The sequence below is a fragment of the Phalangium opilio genome, unplaced genomic scaffold (assembly GCF_054372755.1).
Source record: "Phalangium opilio isolate 3A_F unplaced genomic scaffold, DU_Popi_V2 ptg000070l_1, whole genome shotgun sequence".
Taxonomy (NCBI): domain Eukaryota; kingdom Metazoa; phylum Arthropoda; class Arachnida; order Opiliones; family Phalangiidae; genus Phalangium; species Phalangium opilio.
The window spans coordinates 11,120,971-11,146,095 of record NW_028324182.1 but is presented as its reverse complement, the minus strand read 5'-3'; the positions used below and the strand labels follow the sequence as shown (position 1 = coordinate 11,146,095).

Sequence of the window (25,125 nt, the reverse complement as noted above, 5' to 3'; positions counted from 1 at the left end):
GCTTAAACGCAACTAATGTCATTTTCCATGGAGTAGTTTTAGGGTAGTTAAAACTAAAGCTCCCTTAAAATTGCCTAAAATGTATATATGTCTCCTTGAATATTGCTCCATGGTAACAGATTGCTAGCAACCAACGGCATAATTTGTATGAAATAATTTTAATGCCGGCGCCAAAAAGGAAAGCCTTGTAAACGGGTGGTTTCTCTGAAAATTTATATTTTCAAGTCTGTTAATTCATGTTTATAACACTTTTTAGCGTTATTTTAATATATTTGTATATTTGTATATGGTAATGAAATTAAGATAATCAGTTATCTCGACACGTTATATAGTGTATATCTTCAAAAGTTTTAAATACTTAAGCCTTGGCTTGCATGACAGAAAATTTCAAATTTATTTTCCTGGGCCTTGGCTTCCATTACCGAATCTAATATTTTTATGTCTTTAAATAATATACGGGTAAATAAGATATTTAAAAATGTGTTAATTTGGAATCCAATAATGGTAAAGAATATAATTGTTTTATTACTTTACAGACTTTCATCTTTTTGGATGATACCACAAATGAAGCCACTGAACATAATTTAGAAGTTAAGATAAGTGAGGTATTGGATCCAAGTTATGGTCTTTATGTGTGGCCAAGTTCTCCAGTATTAGCTCAGTTTATTTGGCACAATAAAAGCTTAATTAAGGGTAAAAGTGTGTTAGAGGTAATTATAATCCACTATAACAGGCTCCACAATGTGGCAGAGAAGATAGCTTTACACACCTTACATTCTGTAGATTGGAGCTGGTACAGCTTTACCTAGCATTGTTGCTTATCACTGTGGGGCTAAAGTCACTTTATCTGATGGAGAATTTTACCCTGAATGCTTAAAATTGTCCAAAAGCAACTTTGAATTAAATGGCATATCATTGAATAAGCTTAAATCTATTGGACTATCATGGGGCATCATCAACCCTTCTCTTTTATCTCTTGATCCTGTTGATATAATTTTGGGATCCGATTGCTTTTATGATCCCAAAGACTTTGAAGATATAATAGCTAGCTTAGCATTTATTTTTGATAAAAATCCAAGCTGTAAATTCTTTACGACTTACCAACAACGCAGGTACATTAAGAAAGCAAAATCAACATGATTATACATGAACTAAAGACAATCCTTACAGTTCTGATTGGTCTATCGCTAAATTATTAGAAAAGTGGAACTTAAAAGCTACTGATATTCCTTTAGAAAGTTTTAAAGCTGACGATACAAATTTAGCGGGATCAGAACTTCCTGGACGTCATACAATTAAATTGTTTGAAATATCTCAAAAGTAGGGGATGGCACAGTCAACAAAAACATTAGCAAAGTAAATTAAACTCAATTACAATTAAAACTTTCAAAATTGACGTATTTTTTTTCAAACTTCAGACAACTTGGTGCCATGAAAATTATAGCTCCAATAAAACCAATTAATAATAGTGCCACCAACCCTGTAAAGCAAAAGTTCGACTACATCCTTGTTATTGATTTTGAGTCAACTTGTTGGGAAGATCGTGGCAGAAAAGCTCCCAGTCCCGAAATTAGTTAGTATTATTTATTAAGGCATATTTTTATTTAAATTTAAACCCGTCTTTATCTTTTCTATAGTTGAATTTCCAGCTGTATTACTCAATTTAAAAACTGGAGAAATTGAGGACCAGTTCCAACAATACGTATTCCCTGTTGAACAGCCCCGTCTAAGTGCATTTTGTGAAAAATTTACAGGAATAACTCAAGCTATGCTTGAAAAAGGAGTTCCATTGGGTACAAGCCTAGTATTATTTCGAAATTGGGTGGCGAATTTAGAAGAAAAATATAAATTAGAATTTCATAAGCGACAAAAAGAAGATTCCCAAACACTTTTGTGCACAATAGTTACTTGGTCTGATTGGGATTTAACAGTTTGTTTAAATCATGAGTGTCGTAGAAAAAATATAACAAAACCAAAAATATTTAACTCTTGGATTGATCTTCGTCTAACTTACAAAGTAATTAATAATGAAATTAATTAATTTACTGAAGTTAAATTTAAGTTTTTGTCACTAAACTATAAATAATTGTGTAGAAATTTTATAATCATCAAACAAATGGTCTTAAAGGTGCTATGGAAGATTTGGGGTTGCCTTTTCAAGGCCAAGAGCATTCTGGTATATTTAATTAATTTATTTATTTAAAGCATTAGAACAAGTTAAGATTTGTTTTAAGTTCTTTATTTTTAATTTAGGTTTGGTTGATAGTTTAAATACAGCTCGATTAACTTATAAAATGGTCCAAGACGGTTGTTTTTTGGAAGTGACTAAAAGCCTGGATGATGCAAAGCCCTTTTATTCTGTTAAAAACAAATTTGCCCCTGTTAAATCATTTTGGAGGTGATTATTGGTAGAAATAAGACAAAAATGTTTTAATTTATTTTAATGATGTAATTAAATTTCATATTTGTAATAAAATTTAACTGTGGGAGTCTTTTTTTTTTCCCTGATACAGGACTTAAAACAATAGATGGCACGCGGAACCGGATCGTTATCTAGATGTCAGCACTGAAGAAAAAAGGTAAGGGTTTAAATTTGTCACTAGGTGTCAGCACTTAAGTAAAAAAGGTAAGGGTTTAAATTTGTCACTAGATGTCAGCACTTAACAGAAATGTCAAAGTTCAAATGTTGTTAGTTTAAATTTGAAATCTAAAGGCGCGGTAGTTTTATAAATTATCGATTGAAAAAGGAGAGCAAATACAAATTCTAACACTCGTGGTAGTTTTAATATTATTCAAATTTCCAAAACAAACAAATATTTCACGGTAACAAAGGATAAAACCCTTTTATGCCTAAGTTCCGTTCCGTAACCTATAAAATATATATATATAGGCCTATCTAAGCCTTGGCAAGTTAGACTAAATCAATTTGCAAGTAAAATATGAAAGTTTTGAAGTAAACAGAGCTTATTCAATAGCTCGAAATCCCTCTGCTGAGTTTCCAAGAGGAAATTTCACTCCTTTTGTTTAACTTTGAACACACAAAGTAAGTAAAAGGCTTAACAAGGCCCTTGCGGCTAGAGTAGATTTTAGCCTAGTGTAGTGTCGGTTTTAAAGGGGAATATCCTCCATTCCCAGAGTTGTTATTGATCACGTGTAATTTATCCCGTTTCCCAGCATCTTTGGAAATTGGACTTATATTGGTATAGGGGGGGGGGCGAATTATATAATTATTCCGGTATATTGCTCTGTATATTTTAATTCATTTGTAAACCCTCGTAGCACGGAGTTCAGAACAATGAGATAGTTTTGTACGTCAGAAATTTCAACTTTACAGTATGATTATTATAATACACCATTTCGATGTAACTAAGAGGGAAACACACGGGGGTAAAACTTTGCCTTCCATTTGACCATGTCACTTTTTGACGCCTGCGCTGTAGTCATTTGAGTATGTTATTGTCCAATTTGTACCCCATCTTACCATACTAACAACTTAGGCTAATTAAGCAAAACTTAAACAAACAACCCCGTCCATCGGAATAGCATTACACTAAATTCTGGAGGCTCATAACTCTGGTTCTACCAGAGATACGGGAATGTAAATAATGTCACCTTGACACAAATGTTCGGATAATTATAAGAACTTTAGATATCCCAAGCAAAAAAAAAAGAAAAAAAAACTTGAAGGTTTCGAACCTGTGGCCTTCCGAGTGTGGGGCGGATGTGTTAACCACTACACTACAGATTAACTATTGTTAGTGACCGAGAAAACAGGGCCGAGTAATTAAGGAAAACGTATTCAAACAAACCCCGCCATAGGAAAAGCTTTAGACTATATTTTGCAGGCTCGTAACTCTGTTTCTACTAGAGATACGGGGATATCCTTTGAGTATGTTATAGTCCAATTTGTCCCCCATTTAACCATACTAAAAACTTTGGGCTACGACAAACAGGGGCCTAGTAATTAAGCAAAACGTAAACAAACAACACCTCCATAGGAATAGCATTAGACCCAACTTTGGAGGCTCGTAACTCTGGTCCTAGTATATATACGGGGATGTCCTTTGATTATGTTATAGTCCAATTTGTCCCCCATCCAACCATACTGTAAACTTAGGGCTACGACAAACGGGCCAAGTAATTAAGCAAAACGTAAACAAACAACCTCTCCATAGGAATGGCATTAGACCCAAATTTGGAGGCTCGTAACTCTGGTTCTAGTAGAGATACGGGGATGTCCTTTGAGTATGTTATAGTCCAATTTGTCCCCCATCCAACCATACTTTAAACTTAGGGCTACGACAAACAGGGGCCAAGTAATTAAGCAAAACGTAAACAAACAACCCCTCCATAGGAATAGCATTAGAGCCAAATTTGGAGGCTCGTTAATCTGGTTCTAGTAGAGATACGGGGATGTCCTTTGAGTATGTTATAGTCCAATTTGTCCCCCATCCAACCATACTATAAACTTAGGGCTACGACAAACAGGGGCCAAGGAATTAAGGGAAATGTTCAAAAACATGCCATAGAAATAGCGTCACACCCAACTTTAGAGGCTCGTAACTTTGGTTCTACTAGACATAGGGGGATGCCCTTTGAGTATGCTATAGTCCGATTTGTCCCCCATCCTACTATACAAAAGGTTTGGGGTTGCGTCAAGCCGGGGCCGAGAAATTAAGCGAAAAGTTCAAAAACATGCCATAGAAATAGCGTCACACCCAAATTTAGAGGCTTTTAACTCAGGTTCTATTAGACTTAGGGAGATGTCCTTTGAGTATGTTTTAGTGCAATTTGTCCCCCATCCAACCATACTAAGAACATAGGGCTCCGACAAATAGGGGCCGAGATATTAAGAAAAATGTTCGTCAACGTATGGCATCGTCTCGCTTATTGTTATTATGTTACTTATGATTTTAACACTGAACTTTGTAGGCTCATAACTCTCGTTCTATTAGAGATACGGGGATCTCCTTTGGATATGTTATAGTACTCTTTGCTCCCCATACAAGGATACTTTAAACTTGAGGCTACCTTAATATCGTCGTCAACTTATTTTTTTGTCTCACTTATTGTTAAAAGGTTACTTTTGATTTTTGAAAATAAACTTTGCAGGCTCGTAACTCTGTTTCTACTAGAGATACGGGGATGTCCTTTGAGTATGTTTTAGTTTAATTTGTCCCCCATCTAGCCATACTAAAAACTTTGGGCTACGACAAACAGGGGCCAAGTAATTAAGCAAAACGTAAACAAACAAACCCCTCCATAGGAAATGCATTGGACTATACCTTGCAGGCTCGTAACTAAGTTCTACCAGAGATACGGGGATGTAAATAATGAGACCTTGACACAAATGTTCGGATAATTATAAAGGTATCTACATATCCCAAGCAAATAAAAATAAAAAAAAAACTTCCCGTATTCGAACCTGTGGCCTTCCGGGATAGAGGCGGATGTGATAACCACTACACTACAGATATGTTATCATTTGTGAGCGAAAAAACAGGGCCTAGAAATAAAGGAAAACAAGGAACAAACAAACCCCTCCATAGGAATAGCATTAGACCCAACTTTGGAGGTTCGTAACTCTGGTTCTAGAAGAGATACGGGGATGTCCTTTGAGTATGTTATAGTCCAATTTGTCCCCCATCCAACCATACTATAAACTTAGGGCTACGACAAACAGGGGCCAAGTAGTTAAGCAAAACGTAAACAAACAAGCCCTCCATAGGAATAGCATTAGACCCAACTTTGGAGGCTCGTAACTCTGGTTCTAGTATATATACGGGGATGTCCTTTGAGTATGTTATAGTCCAATTTGTCCCCCATCCAACCATACTGTAAACCTAGGGCTACGACAAACAGGGGCCAAGTAATTAAGCAAAACGTAAACAAACAACCTCTCTGTAGGAATGGCATTAGACCCAAATTTGGAGGCTCGTAACTCTGGTTCTAGTAGAGATACGAGGATGTCCTTTGAGTATGTTATAGTCCAATTTGTTCCCCATCTAACCATACTTAAAACCTTGGGCTACGAACAACAGGGGCCGAGTACTTAAGCAAAACGTAAAGAAACAAACCCCTCCATAGGTAATGCATTGGACTAAATTTTGGAGGCTCGTAACTCTGGTTCTACCAGAGATACGGGGATGTAAATAATGTGACCTTGACACAAATGTTCGGATAATTATAAATGTATTTACATATCCCAAGCAAAAAAAAAAAAAAAAATCTTCGCGGTCTCGAACCTGTGGCCTTCCGGGAGTGATGCGGATGTGATAACCACTACTCTACAGATATGTTATTATCACTGACCGAAAAAACAGGGCCAAGTAATTGAGCAAAACGTGAACAAACTAACCCCTCCATAGGAAATGCATTAGACTATACTTTGCAGGCTCGTAACTCTGTGTCTACTAGAGATACGGGGATGTCCTTTGAGTATGTTATAGTCCAATTTGTTCCCCATCTAACCATACTAAATACTTTGGGCTACGATAAACAGGGGCCGAGTACTTAAGCAAAACGTAAAGAAACAAACCCCTCCATAGGAAATGCATTAGACTATATTTTGCAGGCTCGTAACTCTGTTTCTACTAGAGATACGGGGATGTCCTTTGAGTATGTTATAGTCCAATTTGTCCCCCATTTAACCATACTAAAAACTTTGGGCTACGACAAACAGGGGCCGAGTACTTAAGCAAAACGTATACAAACAAACCCCTCCATAGGAAATGCATTGGACTATACCTTGCAGTCTCGTAACTAAGTTCTACCAGAGATACGGGGATGTAAATAATGAGACCTTGACACAAGTGGTCGGATAATTATAAAGGTATCCTCATATCCCAAGCAAATAAAAATAAAAAAAAAAACTTCCCGGATTCGAACCTGTGGCCTTCCGGCATAGAGGCGGATGTGATAACCACTACACTACAGATATGTTATCATTTGTGAGCGAAAAAACAGGGCCTAGAAATAACGGAAAACATGAACAAACAAACCCCTCCATAGGAATAGCATTAGACCCAACTTTGTAGGTTCGTAACTCTGGTTCTATTAGAGATACGGGGATGTCCTTTGAGTATGTTATAGTCCAATTTGTCCCCCATCCAACCATACTATAAACTTAGGGCTACGACAAACAGGGGCCAAGTAATTAAGCAAAACGTAAACAAACAACTTTTCCATAGGAATAGCATTAGACCCAAATTTGGAGGCTCGTAACTCTGGTCCTAGTATATATACGGGGATGTCCTTTGATTATGTTATAGTCCAATTTGTCCCCCAATCAACCATACTAAGAACATAGGGCTAAGACAAATAGGGGCCGAGATATTAAGAAAAATGTTCGTCAACGTATGGCATCGTCTCGCTTATTGTTATTATGTTACTTATGATTTTAACACTGAACTTTGTAGGCTCATAACTCTCGTTCTATTAGAGATACGGGGATCTCCTTTGGATATGTTATAGTACTCTTTGCTCCCCATACAAGGATACTTTAAACTTGAGGCTACCTTAATATCGTCGTCAACTTATTTTTTTGTCTCACTTATTGTTAAAAGGTTACTTTTGATTTTTGAAAATAAACTTTGCAGGCTTGTAACTCTGTTTCTACTAGAGATACGGGGATGTCCTTTGAGTATGTTATAGTTTAATTTGTCCCCCATCTAGCCATACTAAAAACTTTGGGCTACGACAAACAGGGGCCGAGTACTTAAGCAAAACGTAAACAAACAAACCCCTCCTTAGGAAATGCATTGGACTATACCTTGCAGTCTCGTAACTAAGTTCTACCAGAGATACGGGGATGTAAATAATGAGACCTTGACACAAATGGTCGGATAATTATAAAGGTATCTACATATCCCAAGCAAATAAAAATAAAAAAGAAACTTCCCGGATTCGAACCTGTGGCTTTCCGGGATAGAGGCGGATGTGATAACCACTACACTACAGATATGTTATCATTTGTGAGCGAAAAAATAGGGCCAAGAAATAAAGGAAAACGTGAACAAACAAACCCCTCCATAGGAATAGCATTAGACCCAACTTTGGAGGTTCGTAACTCTGGTTCTAGAAGAGATACGGGGATGTCCTTTGAGTATGTTATAGTCCAATTTGTCCCCCATCCAACCGTACTTTAAACATAGGGCTACGATAAACAGGGGCCAAGTAATTAAGCAAAACGTAAACAAACAACCCTTCCATAGGAATAGCATTAGACCCAACTTTGGAGGCTCGTAACTCTGGTTCTAGTACAGATACGGGGATGTCCTTTGAGTATGTTATAGTCCAATCTGTCCCCCATCCAACCATACTATAAACTTAGGGCTACGACAAACAGGGGCCAAGTAATTAAGCAAAACGTAAACAAACAACTTTTCCATAGGAATAGCATTAGACCCAACTTTGGAGGCTCGTAACTCTGGTCCTTGTATATATACGGGGATGTCCTTTGATTATGTTATAGTCCAATTTGTCCCCCATCCAACCATACTTTAAACATAGGGCTACGACAAACAGGGGCCAAGTAATTAAGCAAAACGTAAACAAACAACCCCTCCATAGGAATAGCATTAGACCCAACTTTGGAGGCTCGTAACTCTGGTTCTAGTAGAGATACGGGGATGTCCTTTGAGTATGTTATAGTTCAATTTGTCCCCCATCCAACCATACTATAAACTTAGGGCTACGACAAACAGGGGCCAAGGAATTAAGGGAAATGTTCAAAAACATGCCATAGAAATAGCGTCACACCCAACTTTAGAGGCTCGTAACTTTGGTTCTACTAGACATAGGGGGATGCCCTTTGAGTATGCTATAGTCCGATTTGTCCCCCATCCTACTATACAAAAGGTTTGGGGTTGCGTCAAGCCGGGGCCGAGAAATTAAGCGAAAAGTTCAAAAACATGCCATAGAAATAGCGTCACACCCAAATTTAGAGGCTTTTAACTCAGGTTCTATTAGACTTAGGGAGATGTCCTTTGAGTATGTTTTAGTGCAATTTGTCCCCCATCCAACCATACTAAGAACATAGGGCTCCGACAAATAGGGGCCGAGATATTAAGAAAAATGTTCGTCAACGTATGGCATCGTCTCGCTTATTGTTATTATGTTACTTATGATTTTAACACTGAACTTTGTAGGCTCATAACTCTCGTTCTATTAGAGATACGGGGATCTCCTTTGGATATGTTATAGTACTCTTTGCTCCCCATACAAGGATACTTTAAACTTGAGGCTACCTTAATATCGTCGTCAACTTATTTTTTTGTCTCACTTATTGTTAAAAGGTTACTTTTGATTTTTGAAAATAAACTTTGCAGGCTCGTAACTCTGTTTCTACTAGAGATACGGGGATGTCCTTTGAGTATGTTATAGTTTAATTTGTCCCCCATCTAGCCATACTAAAAACTTTGGGCTACGACAAACAGGGGCCAAGTAAATAAGCAAAACGTAAACAAACAAACCCCTCCATAGGAAATGCATTGGACTATACCTTGCAGGCTCGTAACTAAGTTCTACCAGAGATACGGGGATGTAAATAATGAGACCTTGACACAAATGTTCGGATAATTATAAAGGTATCTACATATCCCAAGCAAATAAAAATAAAAAAAAAACTTCCAGTATTCGAACCTGTGGCCTTCCGGGATAGAGGCGGATGTGATAACCACTACACTACAGATATGTTATCATTTGTGAGCGAAAAAACAGGGCCTAGAAATAAAGGAAAACGTGAACAAACAAACCCCTCCATAGGAATAGCATTAGACCCAACTTTGGAGGTTCGTAACTCTGGTTCTAGAAGAGATACGGGGATGTCCTTTGAGTATGTTATAGTCCAATTTGTCCCCCATCCAACCATACTATAAACTTAGGGCTACGACAAACAGGGGCCAAGTAGTTAAGCAAAACGTAAACAAACAAGCCCTCCATAGGAATAGCATTAGACCCAACTTTGGAGGCTCGTAACTCTGGTTCTAGTATATATACGGGGATGTCCTTTGAGTATGTTATAGTCCAATTTGTCCCCCATCCAACCATACTGTAAACCTAGGGCTACGACAAACAGGGGCCAAGTAATTAAGCAAAACGTAAACAAACAACCTCTCTGTAGGAATGGCATTAGACCCAAATTTGGAGGCTCGTAACTCTGGTTCTAGTAGAGATACGAGGATGTCCTTTGAGTATGTTATAGTCCAATTTGTTCCCCATCTAACCATACTTAAAACCTTGGGCTACGAACAACAGGGGCCGAGTACTTAAGCAAAACGTAAAGAAACAAACCCCTCCATAGGTAATGCATTGGACTAAATTTTGGAGGCTCGTAACTCTGGTTCTACCAGAGATACGGGGATGTAAATAATGTGACCTTGACACAAATGTTCGGATAATTATAAATGTATTTACATATCCCAAGCAAAAAAAAAAAAAAAAATCTTCGCGGTCTCGAACCTGTGGCCTTCCGGGAGTGATGCGGATGTGATAACCACTACTCTACAGATATGTTATTATCACTGACCGAAAAAACAGGGCCAAGTAATTGAGCAAAACGTGAACAAACTAACCCCTCCATAGGAAATGCATTAGACTATACTTTGCAGGCTCGTAACTCTGTGTCTACTAGAGATACGGGGATGTCCTTTGAGTATGTTATAGTCCAATTTGTTCCCCATCTAACCATACTAAATACTTTGGGCTACGATAAACCGGGGCCGAGTACTTAAGCAAAACGTAAAGAAACAAACCCCTCCATAGGAAATGCATTAGACTATATTTTGCAGGCTCGTAACTCTGTTTCTACTAGAGATACGAGGATGTCCTTTGAGTATGTTATAGTCCAATTTGTTCCCCATCTAACCATACTTAAAACCTTGGGCTACGAACAACAGGGGCCGAGTACTTAAGCAAAACGTAAAGAAACAAACCCCTCCATAGGTAATGCATTGGACTAAATTTTGGAGGCTCGTAACTCTGGTTCTACCAGAGATACGGGGATGTAAATAATGTGACCTTGACACAAATGTTCGGATAATTATAAATGTATTTACATATCCCAAGCAAAAAAAAAAAAAAAAATCTTCGCGGTCTCGAACCTGTGGCCTTCCGGGAGTGATGCGGATGTGATAACCACTACTCTACAGATATGTTATTATCACTGACCGAAAAAACAGGGCCAAGTAATTGAGCAAAACGTGAACAAACTAACCCCTCCATAGGAAATGCATTAGACTATACTTTGCAGGCTCGTAACTCTGTGTCTACTAGAGATACGGGGATGTCCTTTGAGTATGTTATAGTCCAATTTGTTCCCCATCTAACCATACTAAATACTTTGGGCTACGATAAACAGGGGCCGAGTACTTAAGCAAAACGTAAAGAAACAAACCCCTCCATAGGAAATGCATTAGACTATATTTTGCAGGCTCGTAACTCTGTTTCTACTAGAGATACGGGGATGTCCTTTGAGTATGTTATAGTCCAATTTGTCCCCCATTTAACCATACTAAAAACTTTGGGCTACGACAAACAGGGGCCGAGTACTTAAGCAAAACGTATACAAACAAACCCCTCCATAGGAAATGCATTGGACTATACCTTGCAGTCTCGTAACTAAGTTCTACCAGAGATACGGGGATGTAAATAATGAGACCTTGACACAAATGGTCGGATAATTATAAAGGTATCCTCATATCCCAAGCAAATAAAAATAAAAAAAAAAACTTCCCGGATTCGAACCTGTGGCCTTCCGGCATAGAGGCGGATGTGATAACCACTACACTACAGATATGTTATCATTTGTGAGCGAAAAAACAGGGCCTAGAAATAACGGAAAACGTGAACAAACAAACCCCTCCATAGGAATAGCATTAGACCCAACTTTGTAGGTTCGTAACTCTGGTTCTATTAGAGATACGGGGATGTCCTTTGAGTATGTAATAGTCCAATTTGTCCCCCATCCAACCATACTATAAACTTAGGGCTACGACAAACAGGGGCCAAGTAATTAAGCAAAACGTAAACAAACAACTTTTCCATAGGAATAGCATTAGACCCAAATTTGGAGGCTCGTAACTCTGGTCCTAGTATATATACGGGGATGTCCTTTGATTATGTTATAGTCCAATTTGTCCCCCAATCAACCATACTAAGAACATAGGGCTAAGACAAATAGGGGCCGAGATATTAAGAAAAATGTTCGTCAACGTATGGCATCGTCTCGCTTATTGTTATTATGTTACTTATGATTTTAACACTGAACTTTGTAGGCTCATAACTCTCGTTCTATTAGAGATACGGGGATCTCCTTTGGATATGTTATAGTACTCTTTGCTCCCCATACAAGGATACTTTAAACTTGAGGCTACCTTAATATCGTCGTCAACTTATTTTTTTGTCTCACTTATTGTTAAAAGGTTACTTTTGATTTTTGAAAATAAACTTTGCAGGCTTGTAACTCTGTTTCTACTAGAGATACGGGGATGTCCTTTGAGTATGTTATAGTCCAATTTGTCCCCCATTTAACCATACTAAAAACTTTGGGCTACGACAAACAGGGGCCGAGTACTTAAGCAAAACGTAAACAAACAAACCCCTCCTTAGGAAATGCATTGGACTATACCTTGCAGTCTCGTAACTAAGTTCTACCAGAGATACGGGGATGTAAATAATGAGACCTTGACACAAATGGTCGGATAATTATAAAGGTATCTACATATCCCAAGCAAATAAAAATAAAAAAGAAACTTCCCGGATTCGAACCTGTGGCTTTCCGGGATAGAGGCGGATGTGATAACCACTACACTACAGATATGTTATCATTTGTGAGCGAAAAAATAGGGCCAAGAAATAAAGGAAAACGTGAACAAACAAACCCCTCCATAGGAATAGCATTAGACCCAACTTTGGAGGTTCGTAACTCTGGTTCTAGAAGAGATACGGGGATGTCCTTTGAGTATGTTATAGTCCAATTTGTCCCCCATCCAACCGTACTTTAAACATAGGGCTACGATAAACAGGGGCCAAGTAATTAAGCAAAACGTAAACAAACAACCCCTCCATAGGAATAGCATTAGACCCAACTTTGGAGGCTCGTAACTCTGGTTCTAGTACAGATACGGGGATGTCCTTTGAGTATGTTATAGTCCAATCTGTCCCCCATCCAACCATACTATAAACTTAGGGCTACGACAAACAGGGGCCAAGTAATTAAGCAAAACGTAAACAAACAACTTTTCCATAGGAATAGCATTAGACCCAACTTTGGAGGCTCGTAACTCTGGTCCTTGTATATATACGGGGATGTCCTTTGATTATGTTATAGTCCAATTTGTCCCCCATCCAACCATACTTTAAACATAGGGCTACGACGAACAGGGGCCAAGTAATTAAGCAAAACGTAAAAAAACAACCTCTCCATAGGAATGGCATTAGACCCAAATTTGTAGGCTCGTAACTCTGGTTCTAGTAGAGGTACGGGGATGTCCTTTGAGTATGTTATAGTCCAATTTGTCCCCCATCCAACCATACTATAAACTTAGGGCTACGACAAACAGGGGCCAAGGAATTAAGGGAAATGTTCAAAAACATGCCATAGAAATAGCGTCACACCCAACTTTAGAGGCTCGTAACTTTGGTTCTACTAGACATAGGGGGATGCCCTTTGAGTATACTATAGTCCGATTTGTCCCCCATCCTACTATACAAAAGGTTTGGGGTTGCGTCAAGCCGGGGCCGAGAAATTAAGCGAAAAGTTCAAAAACATGCCATAGAAATAGCGTCACACCCAAATTTAGAGGCTTTTAACTCAGGTTCTATTAGACTTAGGGAGATGTCCTTTGAGTATGTTTTAGTGCAATTTGTCCCCCATCCAACCATACTAAGAACATAGGGCTCCGACAAATAGGGGCCGAGATATTAAGAAAAATGTTCGTCAACGTATGGCATCGTCTCGCTTATTGTTATTATGTTACTTATGATTTTAACACTGAACTTTGTAGGCTCATAACTCTCGTTCTATTAGAGATACGGGGATCTCCTTTGGATATGTTATAGTACTCTTTGCTCCCCATACAAGGATACTTTAAACTTGAGGCTACCTTAATATCGTCGTCAACTTATTTTTTTGTCTCACTTATTGTTAAAAGGTTACTTTTGATTTTTGAAAATAAACTTTGCAGGCTCGTAACTCTGTTTCTACTAGAGATACGGGGATGTCCTTTGAGTATGTTATAGTCCAATTTGTCCCCCATCTAGCCATACTAAAAACTTTGGGCTACGACAAACAGGGGCCGAGTACTTAAGCAAAACGTAAACAAACAAACCCCTCCTTAGGAAATGCATTGGACTATACCTTGCAGTCTCGTAACTAAGTTCTACCAGAGATACGGGGATGTAAATAATGAGACCTTGACACAAATGGTCGGATAATTATAAAGGTATCTACATATCCCAAGCAAATAAAAATAAAAAAGAAACTTCCCGGATTCGAACCTGTGGCTTTCCGGGATAGAGGCGGATGTGATAACCACTACACTACAGATATGTTATCATTTGTGAGCGAAAAAATAGGGCCAAGAAATAAAGGAAAACGTGAACAAACAAACCCCTCCATAGGAATAGCATTAGACCCAACTTTGGAGGTTCGTAACTCTGGTTCTAGAAGAGATACGGGGATGTCCTTTGAGTATGTTATAGTCCAATTTGTCCCCCATCCAACCGTACTTTAAACATAGGGCTACGATAAACAGGGGCCAAGTAATTAAGCAAAACGTAAACAAACAACCCCTCCATAGGAATAGCATTAGACCCAACTTTGGAGGCTCGTAACTCTGGTTCTAGTACAGATACGGGGATGTCCTTTGAGTATGTTATAGTCCAATCTGTCCCCCATCCAACCATACTATAAACTTAGGGCTACGACAAACAGGGGCCAAGTAATTAAGCAAAACGTAAACAAACAACTTTTCCATAGGAATAGCATTAGACCCAACTTTGGAGGCTCGTAACTCTGGTCCTTGTATATATACGGGGATGTCCTTTGATTATGTTATAGTCCAATTTGTCCCCCATCCAACCATACTTTAAACATAGGGCTACGACGAACAGGGGCCAAGTAATTAAGCAAAACGTAAAAAAACAACCTCTCCATAGGAATGGCATTAGACCCAAATTTGTAGGCTCGTAACTCTGGTTCTAGTAGAGGTACGGGGATGTCCTTTGAGTATGTTATAGTCCAATTTGTCCCCCATCCAACCATACTATAAACTTAGGGCTACGACAAACAGGGGCCAAGGAATTAAGGGAAATGTTCAAAAACATGCCATAGAAATAGCGTCACACCCAACTTTAGAGGCTCGTAACTTTGGTTCTACTAGACATAGGGGGATGCCCTTTGAGTATACTATAGTCCGATTTGTCCCCCATCCTACTATACAAAAGGTTTGGGGTTGCGTCAAGCCGGGGCCGAGAAATTAAGCGAAAAGTTCAAAAACATGCCATAGAAATAGCGTCACACCCAAATTTAGAGGCTTTTAACTCAGGTTCTATTAGACTTAGGGAGATGTCCTTTGAGTATGTTTTAGTGCAATTTGTCCCCCATCCAACCATACTAAGAACATAGGGCTCCGACAAATAGGGGCCGAGATATTAAGAAAAATGTTCGTCAACGTATGGCATCGTCTCGCTTATTGTTATTATGTTACTTATGATTTTAACACTGAACTTTGTAGGCTCATAACTCTCGTTCTATTAGAGATACGGGGATCTCCTTTGGATATGTTATAGTACTCTTTGCTCCCCATACAAGGATACTTTAAACTTGAGGCTACCTTAATATCGTCGTCAACTTATTTTTTTGTCTCACTTATTGTTAAAAGGTTACTTTTGATTTTTGAAAATAAACTTTGCAGGCTCGTAACTCTGTTTCTACTAGAGATACGGGGATGTCCTTTGAGTATGTTATAGTTTAATTTGTCCCCCATCTAGCCATACTAAAAACTTTGGGCTACGACAAACAGGGGCCGAGTACTTAAGCAAAACGTAAACAAACAAACCCCTCCTTAGGAAATGCATTGGACTATACCTTGCAGTCTCGTAACTAAGTTCTACCAGAGATACGGGGATGTAAATAATGAGACCTTGACACAAATGGTCGGATAATTATAAAGGTATCTACATATCCCAAGCAAATAAAAATAAAAAAGAAACTTCCCGGATTCGAACCTGTGGCTTTCCGGGATAGAGGCGGATGTGATAACCACTACACTACAGATATGTTATCATTTGTGAGCGAAAAAATAGGGCCAAGAAATAAAGGAAAACGTGAACAAACAAACCCCTCCATAGGAATAGCATTAGACCCAACTTTGGAGGTTCGTAACTCTGGTTCTAGAAGAGATACGGGGATGTCCTTTGAGTATGTTATAGTCCAATTTGTCCCCCATCCAACCGTACTTTAAACATAGGGCAACGATAAACAGGGGCCAAGTAATTAAGCAAAACGTAAACAAACAACCCCTCCATAGGAATAGCATTAGACCCAACTTTGGAGGCTCGTAACTCTGGTTCTAGTACAGATACGGGGATGTCCTTTGAGTATGTTATAGTCCAATCTGTCCCCCATCCAACCATACTATAAACTTAGGGCTACGACAAACAGGGGCCAAGTAATTAAGCAAAACGTAAACAAACAACTTTTCCATAGGAATAGCATTAGACCCAACTTTGGAGGCTCGTAACTCTGGTCCTTGTATATATACGGGGATGTCCTTTGATTATGTTATAGTCCAATTTGTCCCCCATCCAACCATACTGTAAACTTAGGGCTACGACGAACAGGGGCCAAGTATTTAAGCAAAACGTAAAAAAACAACCTCTCCATAGGAATGGCATTAGACCCAAATTTGTAGGCTCGTAACTCTGGTTCTAGTAGAGGTACGGGGATGTCCTTTGAGTATGTTATAGTCCAATTTGTCCCCCATCCAACCATACTTTAAACATAGGGCTACGACAAACAGGGGCCAAGTAATTAAGCAAAACGTAAACAAACAACCCCTCCATAGGAATAGCATTAGACCCAACTTTGGAGGCTCGTAACTCTGGTTCTAGTAGAGATACGGGGATGTCCTTTGAGTATGTTATAGTTCAATTTGTCCCCCATCCAACCATACTATAAACTTAGGGCTACGACAAACAGGGGCCAAGGAATTAAGGGAAATGTTCAAAAACATGCCATAGAAATAGCGTCACACCCAACTTTAGAGGCTCGTAACTTTGGTTCTACTAGACATAGGGGGATGCCCTTTGAGTATGCTATAGTCCGATTTGTCCCCCATCCTACTATACAAAAGGTTTGGGGTTGCGTCAAGCCGGGGCCGAGAAATTAAGCGAAAAGTTCAAAAACATGCCATAGAAATAGCGTCACACCCAAATTTAGAGGCTTTTAACTCAGGTTCTATTAGACTTAGGGAGATGTCCTTTGAGTATGTTTTAGTGCAATTTGTCCCCCATCCAACCATACTAAGAACATAGGGCTCCGACAAATAGGGGCCGAGATATTAAGAAAAATGTTCGTCAACGTATGGCATCGTCTCGCTTATTGTTATTATGTTACTTATGATTTTAACACTGAACTTTGTAGGCTCATAACTCTCGTTCTATTAGAGATACGGGGATCTCCTTTGGATATGTTATAGTACTCTTTGCTCCCCATACAAGGATACTTTAAACTTGAGGCTACCTTAATATCGTCGTCAACTTATTTTTTTGTCTCACTTATTGTTAAAAGGTTACTTTTGATTTTTGAAAATAAACTTTGCAGGCTCGTAACTCTGTTTCTACTAGAGATACGGGGATGTCCTTTGAGTATGTTATAGTTTAATTTGTCCCCCATCTAGCCATACTAAAAACTTTGGGCTACGACAAACAGGGGCCAAGTAAATAAGCAAAACGTAAACAAACAAACCCCTCCATAGGAAATGCATTGGACTATACCTTGCAGGCTCGTAACTAAGTTCTACCAGAGATACGGGGATGTAAATAATGAGACCTTGACACAAATGTTCGGATAATTATAAAGGTATCTACATATCCCAAGCAAATAAAAATAAAAAAAAACTTCCAGTATTCGAACCTGTGGCCTTCCGGGATAGAGGCGGATGTGATAACCACTACACTACAGATATGTTATCATTTGTGCGCGAAAAAACAGGGCCTAGAAATAAAGGAAAACGTGAACAAACAAACCCCTCCATAGGAATAGCATTAGACCCAACTTTGGAGGTTCGTAACTCTGGTTCTAGAAGAGATACGGGGATGTCCTTTGAGTATGTTATAGTCCAATTTGTCCCCCATCCAACCATACTATAAACTTAGGGCTACGACAAACAGGGGCCAAGTAGTTAAGCAAAACGTAAACAAACAAGCCCTCCATAGGAATAGCATTAGACCCAACTTTGGAGGCTCGTAACTCTGGTTCTAGTATATATACGGGGATGTCCTTTGAGTATGTTATAGTCCAATTTGTCCCCCATCCAACCATACTGTAAACCTAGGGCTACGACAAACAGGGGCCAAGTAATTAAGCAAAACGTAAACAAACAACCTCTCTGTAGGAATGGCATTAGACCCAAATTTGGAGGCTCGTAACTCTGGTTCTAGTAGAGATACGAGGATGTCCTTTGAGTATGTTATAGTCCAATTTGTCCCCCATTTAACCATACTAAAAACTTTGGGCTACGACAAACAGGGGCCGAGTACTTAAGCAAAACGTATACAAACAAACCCCTCCATAGGAAATGCATTGGACTATACCTTGCAGTCTCGTAACTAAGTTCTACCAGAGATACGGGGATGTAAATAATGAGACCTTGACACAAATGGTCGGATAATTATAAAGGTATCCTCATATCCCAAGCAAATAAAAATAAAAAAAAAAACTTCCCGGATTCGAACCTGTGGCCTTCCGGGATAGAGGCGGATGTGATAACCACTACACTACAGATATGTTATCATTTGTGAGCGAAAAAACAGGGCCCAGAAATAAAGGAAAACGTGAACAAACAAACCCCTCCATAGGAATAGCATTAGACCCAACTTTGGAGGTTCGTAACTCTGGTTCTAGAAGAGATACGGGGATGTCCTTTGAGTATGTTATAGTCCAATTTGTCCCCCATCCAACCATACTATAAACTTAGGGCTACGACAAACAGGGGCCAAGTAGTTAAGCAAAACGTAAACAAACAAGCCCTCCATAGGAATAGCATTAGACCCAACTTTGGAGGCTCGTAACTCTGGTTCTAGTATATATACGGGGATGTCCTTTGAGTATGTTATAGTCCAATTTGTCCCCCATCCAACCATACTGTAAACCTAGGGCTACGACAAACAGGGGCCAAGTAATTAAGCAAAACGTAAACAAACAACCTCTCTGTAGGAATGGCATTAGACCCAAATTTGGAGGCTCGTAACTCTGGTTCTAGTAGAGATACGAGGATGTCCTTTGAGTATGTTATAGTCCAATTTGTTCCCCATCTAACCATACTTAAAACCTTGGGCTACGAACAACAGGGGCCGAGTACTTAAGCAAAACGTAAAGAAACAAACCCCTCCATAGGTAATGCATTGGACTAAATTTTGGAGGCTCGTAACTCTGGTTCTACCAGAGATACGTGGATGTAAATAATGTGACCTTGACACAAATGTTCGGATAATTATAAATGTATTTACATATCCCAAGCAAAAAAAAAAAAAAAAAATCTTCGCGGTCTCGAACCTGTGGCCTTCCGGGAGTGATGCGGATGTGATAACCACTACTCTACAGATATGTTATTATCACTGACCGAAAAAACAGGGCCAAGTAATTGAGCAAAACGTGAACAAACTAACCCCTCCATAGGAAATGCATTAGACTATACTTTGCAGGCTCGTAACTCTGTGTCTACTAGAGATACGGGGATGTCCTTTGAGTATGTTATAGTCCAATTTGTTCCCCATCTAACCATACTAAATACTTTGGGCTACGATAAACAGGGGCCGAGTACTTAAGCAAAACGTAAAGAAACAAACCCCTCCATAGGAAATGCATTAGACTATATTTTGCAGGCTCGTAACTCTGTTTCTACTAGAGATACGGGGATGTCCTTTGAGTATGTTATAGTCCAATTTGTCCCCCATTTAACCATACTAAAAACTTTGGGCTACGACAAACAGGGGCCGAGTACTTAAGCAAAACGTATACAAACAAACCCCTCCATAGGAAATGCATTGGACTATACCTTGCAGTCTCGTAACTAAGTTCTACCAGAGATACGGGGATGTAAATAATGAGACCTTGACACAAATGGTCGGATAATTATAAAGGTATCCTCATATCCCAAGCAAATAAAAATAAAAAAAAAAACTTCCCGGATTCGAACCTGTGGCCTTCCGGCATAGAGGCGGATGTGATAACCACTACACTACAGATATGTTATCATTTGTGAGCGAAAAAACAGGGCCTAGAAATAACGGAAAACGTGAACAAACAAACCCCTCCATAGGAATAGCGTTAGACCCAACTTTGTAGGTTCGTAACTCTGGTTCTATTAGAGATACGGGGATGTCCTTTGAGTATGTTATAGCAAAAGTAGATAGGGGGAAGTAAAGCTCGAGGATGGTCCCCCACCTTTGACTGTGGGTTTCCTCTAAGTTTAGAAGCTCTCTCTCCTCTCCCTTACCCCCTATGCGAGTTAGCCAATGACGTTTGAGAAAACACCCCAACCCCTTATCGATTTTTTTTGAGAGGTAGTTCATAGCGACGGCAGCGCCCCGGGACAGTAGCCGGAGAAATTGTCTGCTCTAAAGGAAAATTCAAATCGACCAAGTGTTACATCGTTTAAAAATTCGGGGCGCTGATTTTTATCCTTTAATAGTCCAGGCAAAAAGAAATGCAGAATAACCACCACTATCTTCTTCATGTTTTGACTTAAGAAGATCACAAATCATATCATATAACAGTTCATTCATGGATCCATTACCTTTCATACAGTTAAATATTCTAATTCTACTTCCAGTATCGTCCGTGGTAAAAAGATCATTTATTAATTTTAACGTATCCACTCACAGATGTTGCTTTACCGTATATCCGTATACAATCTTGTTAAGCCTTGGCTAGTAGGAGTCCTTTTAAAACTGTTTACAGAACTATTTTTCAGTTGCAAATAGGCACTGGCAATGTGCAATGCCTCTCCTACGCGAGGGGGTAGGAACTGTGAGAGAGAGGAAAGGGGGTTTCTAGGTTTTCATGGCGCGGGGGATCTTCCAAGTGCTTTACTTTCCCCCCTATCTACTTTTGGTTATAGTCCAATTTGTCCCCCATCCAACCATACTATAAACTTAGGGCTACGACAAACAGGGGCCAAGTAATTAAGCAAAACGTAAACAAACAACTTTTCCATAGGAATAGCATTAGACCCAAATTTGGAGGCTCGTAACTCTGGTCCTAGTATATATACGGGGATGTCCTTTGATTATGTTATAGTCCAATTTGTCCCCCAATCAACCATACTAAGAACATAGGGCTCAGACAAATAGGGGCAGAGATATTAAGAAAAATGTTCGTCAACGTATGGCATCGTCTCGCTTATTGTTATTATGTTACTTATGATTTTAACACTGAACTTTGTAGGCTCATAACTCTCGTTCTATTAGAGATACGGGGATCTCCTTTGGATATGTTATAGTACTCTTTGCTCCCCATACAAGGATACTTTAAACTTGAGGCTACCTTAATATCGTCGTCAACTTATTTTTTTGTCTCACTTATTGTTAAAAGGTTACTTTTGATTTTTGAAAATAAACTTTGCAGGCTTGTAACTCTGTTTCTACTAGAGATACGGGGATGTCCTTTGAGTATGTTATAGTTTAATTTGTCCCCCATCTAGCCATACTAAAAACTTTGGGCTACGACAAACAGGGGCCGAGTACTTAAGCAAAACATAAACAAACAAACCCCTCCTTAGGAAATGCATTGGACTATACCTTGCAGTCTCGTAACTAAGTTCTACCAGAGATACGGGGATGTAAATAATGAGACCTTGACACAAATGGTCGGATAATTATAAAGGTATCTACATATCCCAAGCAAATAAAAATAAAAAAGAAACTTCCCGGATTCGAAATTGTGGCTTTCCGGGATAGAGGCGGATGTGATAACCACTACACTACAGATATGTTATCATTTGTGAGCGAAAAAATAGGGCCAAGAAATAAAGGAAAACGTGAACAAACAAACCCCTCCATAGGAATAGCATTAGACCCAAATTTGGAGGTTCGTAACTCTGGTTCTAGAAGAGATACGGGGATGTCCTTTGAGTATGTTATAGTCCAATTTGTCCCCCATCCAACCGTACTTTAAACATAGGGCTACGATAAACAGGGGCCAAGTAATTAAGCAAAACGTAAACAAACAAACCCCTCCATAGGAATAGCATTAGACCCAACTTTGGAGGCTCGTAACTCTGGTTCTAGAAGAGATACGGGGATGTCCTTTGAGTATGTTATAGTACAATTTGTCCCCCATCCAACCATACTATAAACTTAGTGCTACGACAAACAGGGGCCAAGAAATTAAGGGAAATGTTCAAAAACATGCCATAGAAATAGCGTCACACCCAACTTTAGAGGCTCGTAACTTTGGTTCTACTAGACATAGGGGGATGCCTTTTGAGTATGTTATAGTGCGATTTGTCCCCCATCCTACTATACAAAGGGTTTGGGGTTGCGTCAAGCCGGGGCCGAGAAATTAAGCGAAAAGTTCAAAAACATGCCATAGAAATAGCGTCACACCCAAATTTAGAGGCTTTTAACTCAGGTTCTACTAGACTTAGGGAGATGTCCTTTGAGTATGTTTTAGTGCAATTTGTCCCCCATCCAACCATACTAAGAACATAGGGCTAAGACAAATAGGGGCCGAGATATTAAGAAAAATGTTCGTCAACGTATGGCATCGTCTCGCTTATTGTTATTATGTTACTTATGATTTTAACACTGAACTTTGTAGGCTCATAACTCTCGTTCTATTAGAGATACGGGGATCTCCTTTGGATATGTTATAGTACTCTTTGCTCCCCATACAAGGATACTTTAAACTTGAGGCTACCTTAATATCGTCGTCAACTTATTTTTTTGTCTCACTTATTGTTAAAAGGTTACTTTTGATTTTTGAAAATAAACTTTGCAGGCTCGTAACTCTGTTTCTACTAGAGATACGGGGATGTCCTTTGAGTATGTTATAGTTTAATTTGTCCCCCATCTAGCCATACTAAAAACTTTGGGCTACGACAAACAGGGGCCAAGTAAATAAGCAAAACGTAAACAAACAAACCCCTCCATAGGAAATGCATTGGACTATACCTTGCAGGCTCGTAACTAAGTTCTACCAGAGATACGGGGATGTAAATAATGAGACCTTGACACAAATGTTCGGATAATTATAAAGGTATCTACATATCCCAAGCAAATAAAAATAAAAAAAAACTTCCAGTATTCGAACCTGTGGCCTTCCGGGATAGAGGCGGATGTGATAACCACTACACTACAGATATGTTATCATTTGTGAGCGAAAAAACAGGGCCTAGAAATAAAGGAAAACGTGAACAAACAAACCCCTCCATAGGAATAGCATTAGACCCAACTTTGGAGGTTCGTAACTCTGGTTCTAGAAGAGATACGGGGATGTCCTTTGAGTATGTTATAGTCCAATTTGTCCCCCATCCAACCATACTATAAACTTAGGGCTACGACAAACAGGGGCCAAGTAGTTAAGCAAAACGTAAACAAACAAGCCCTCCATAGGAATAGCATTAGACCCAACTTTGGAGGCTCGTAACTCTGGTTCTAGTATATATACGGGGATGTCCTTTGAGTATGTTATAGTCCAATTTGTCCCCCATCCAACCATACTGTAAACCTAGGGCTACGACAAACAGGGGCCAAGTAATTAAGCAAAACGTAAACAAACAACCTCTCTGTAGGAATGGCATTAGACCCAAATTTGGAGGCTCGTAACTCTGGTTCTAGTAGAGATACGAGGATGTCCTTTGAGTATGTTATAGTCCAATTTGTTCCCCATCTAACCATACTTAAAACCTTGGGCTACGAACAACAGGGGCCGAGTACTTAAGCAAAACGTAAAGAAACAAACCCCTCCATAGGTAATGCATTGGACTAAATTTTGGAGGCTCGTAACTCTGGTTCTACCAGAGATACGTGGATGTAAATAATGTGACCTTGACACAAATGTTCGGATAATTATAAATGTATTTACATATCCCAAGCAAAAAAAAAAAAAAAAAAAATCTTCGCGGTCTCGAACCTGTGGCCTTCCGGGAGTGATGCGGATGTGATAACCACTACTCTACAGATATGTTATTATCACTGACCGAAAAAACAGGGCCAAGTAATTGAGCAAAACGTGAACAAACTAACCCCTCCATAGGAAATGCATTAGACTATACTTTGCAGGCTCGTAACTCTGTGTCTACTAGAGATACGGGGATGTCCTTTGAGTATGTTATAGTCCAATTTGTTCCCCATCTAACCATACTAAATACTTTGGGCTACGATAAACAGGGGCCGAGTACTTAAGCAAAACGTAAAGAAACAAACCCCTCCATAGGAAATGCATTAGACTATATTTTGCAGGCTCGTAACTCTGTTTCTACTAGAGATACGGGGATGTCCTTTGAGTATGTTATAGTCCAATTTGTCCCCCATTTAACCATACTAAAAACTTTGGGCTACGACAAACAGGGGCCGAGTACTTAAGCAAAACGTATACAAACAAACCCCTCCATAGGAAATGCATTGGACTATACCTTGCAGTCTCGTAACTAAGTTCTACCAGAGATACGGGGATGTAAATAATGAGACCTTGACACAAATGGTCGGATAATTATAAAGGTATCCTCATATCCCAAGCAAATAAAAATAAAAAAAAAAACTTCCCGGATTCGAACCTGTGGCGTTCCGGCATAGAGGCGGATGTGATAACCACTACACTACAGATATGTTATCATTTGTGAGCGAAAAAACAGGGCCTAGAAATAACGGAAAACGTGAACAAACAAACCCCTCCAT

At 39.2% G+C, this 25,125-nt stretch overlaps 2 protein-coding genes and 1 long non-coding RNA gene across 6 annotated transcripts in view; all 3 read left to right on the top strand.

Moving 5' to 3' along the window:
* Positions 1–78: 78 nt before the first annotated feature.
* Positions 79–1,324, top strand: LOC149661610 (histone-arginine methyltransferase METTL23). 2 transcript variants are annotated; one of them, XM_089843188.1, is made up of 5 exons: positions 79–224; positions 304–459; positions 537–710; positions 784–1,112; positions 1,171–1,324. In XM_089843188.1, the coding sequence occupies exons 2-5, from the start codon at positions 439–441 to the stop codon at positions 1,322–1,324; spliced, it is 678 nt and encodes a 225-aa protein (XP_089699314.1). In that variant the 5' UTR covers positions 79–224; positions 304–438. The 2 variants fall into 2 exon arrangements, with proteins under 2 accessions (XP_089699314.1, XP_089699313.1); XM_089843187.1 differs by having other exon boundaries at positions 79–459.
* Positions 1,215–2,489, top strand: LOC149661609 (ERI1 exoribonuclease 2-like). 2 transcript variants are annotated; one of them, XM_089843184.1, is made up of 5 exons: positions 1,215–1,356; positions 1,419–1,573; positions 1,638–2,017; positions 2,129–2,176; positions 2,254–2,489. In XM_089843184.1, exons 1-5 carry the CDS (start codon positions 1,328–1,330, stop codon positions 2,269–2,271), a joined length of 630 nt encoding a protein of 209 aa, XP_089699310.1. In that variant the 5' UTR covers positions 1,215–1,327; the 3' UTR covers positions 2,272–2,489. The 2 variants fall into 2 exon arrangements, with proteins under 2 accessions (XP_089699310.1, XP_089699309.1); XM_089843183.1 differs by having other exon boundaries at positions 2,095–2,176.
* A 15-nt stretch (positions 2,490–2,504) lies between these two features.
* Positions 2,505–25,125, top strand: part of LOC149661597 (uncharacterized) — a 355,782-nt gene continuing 333,161 nt past the window's right edge. The window contains exon 1 of one of the 2 annotated variants that reach the window (XR_016368955.1): positions 2,505–2,579. This is a non-coding gene — a long non-coding RNA (uncharacterized LOC149661597). The remainder of the gene's footprint in view (positions 2,580–25,125) is intronic. The other variant, XR_016368956.1, reaches the window with a different exon arrangement.

What these genes read in the sequence shown, in the direction of transcription:
- LOC149661610 (XM_089843188.1), top strand. Translation starts at nt 439, where the DNA reads ATGTCTTTAAATAATATACGG. An exon ending in AGGGTAAAAGTGTGTTAGAG is followed by an intron (nt 711 to 783) that starts GTAATTATAATC and finishes TACATTCTGTAG; the next exon opens with ATTGGAGCTGGTACAGCTTT. An exon ending in ACGACTTACCAACAACGCAG is followed by an intron (nt 1,113 to 1,170) that starts GTACATTAAGAA and finishes CAATCCTTACAG; the next exon opens with TTCTGATTGGTCTATCGCTA.
- LOC149661609 (XM_089843183.1), top strand. Translation starts at nt 1,328, where the DNA reads ATGGCACAGTCAACAAAAACATTAGCAAA. An exon ending in TCAACAAAAACATTAGCAAA is followed by an intron (nt 1,357 to 1,418) that starts GTAAATTAAACT and finishes TTCAAACTTCAG; the next exon opens with ACAACTTGGTGCCATGAAAA. An exon ending in AGCTCCCAGTCCCGAAATTA is followed by an intron (nt 1,574 to 1,637) that starts GTTAGTATTATT and finishes TCTTTTCTATAG; the next exon opens with TTGAATTTCCAGCTGTATTA.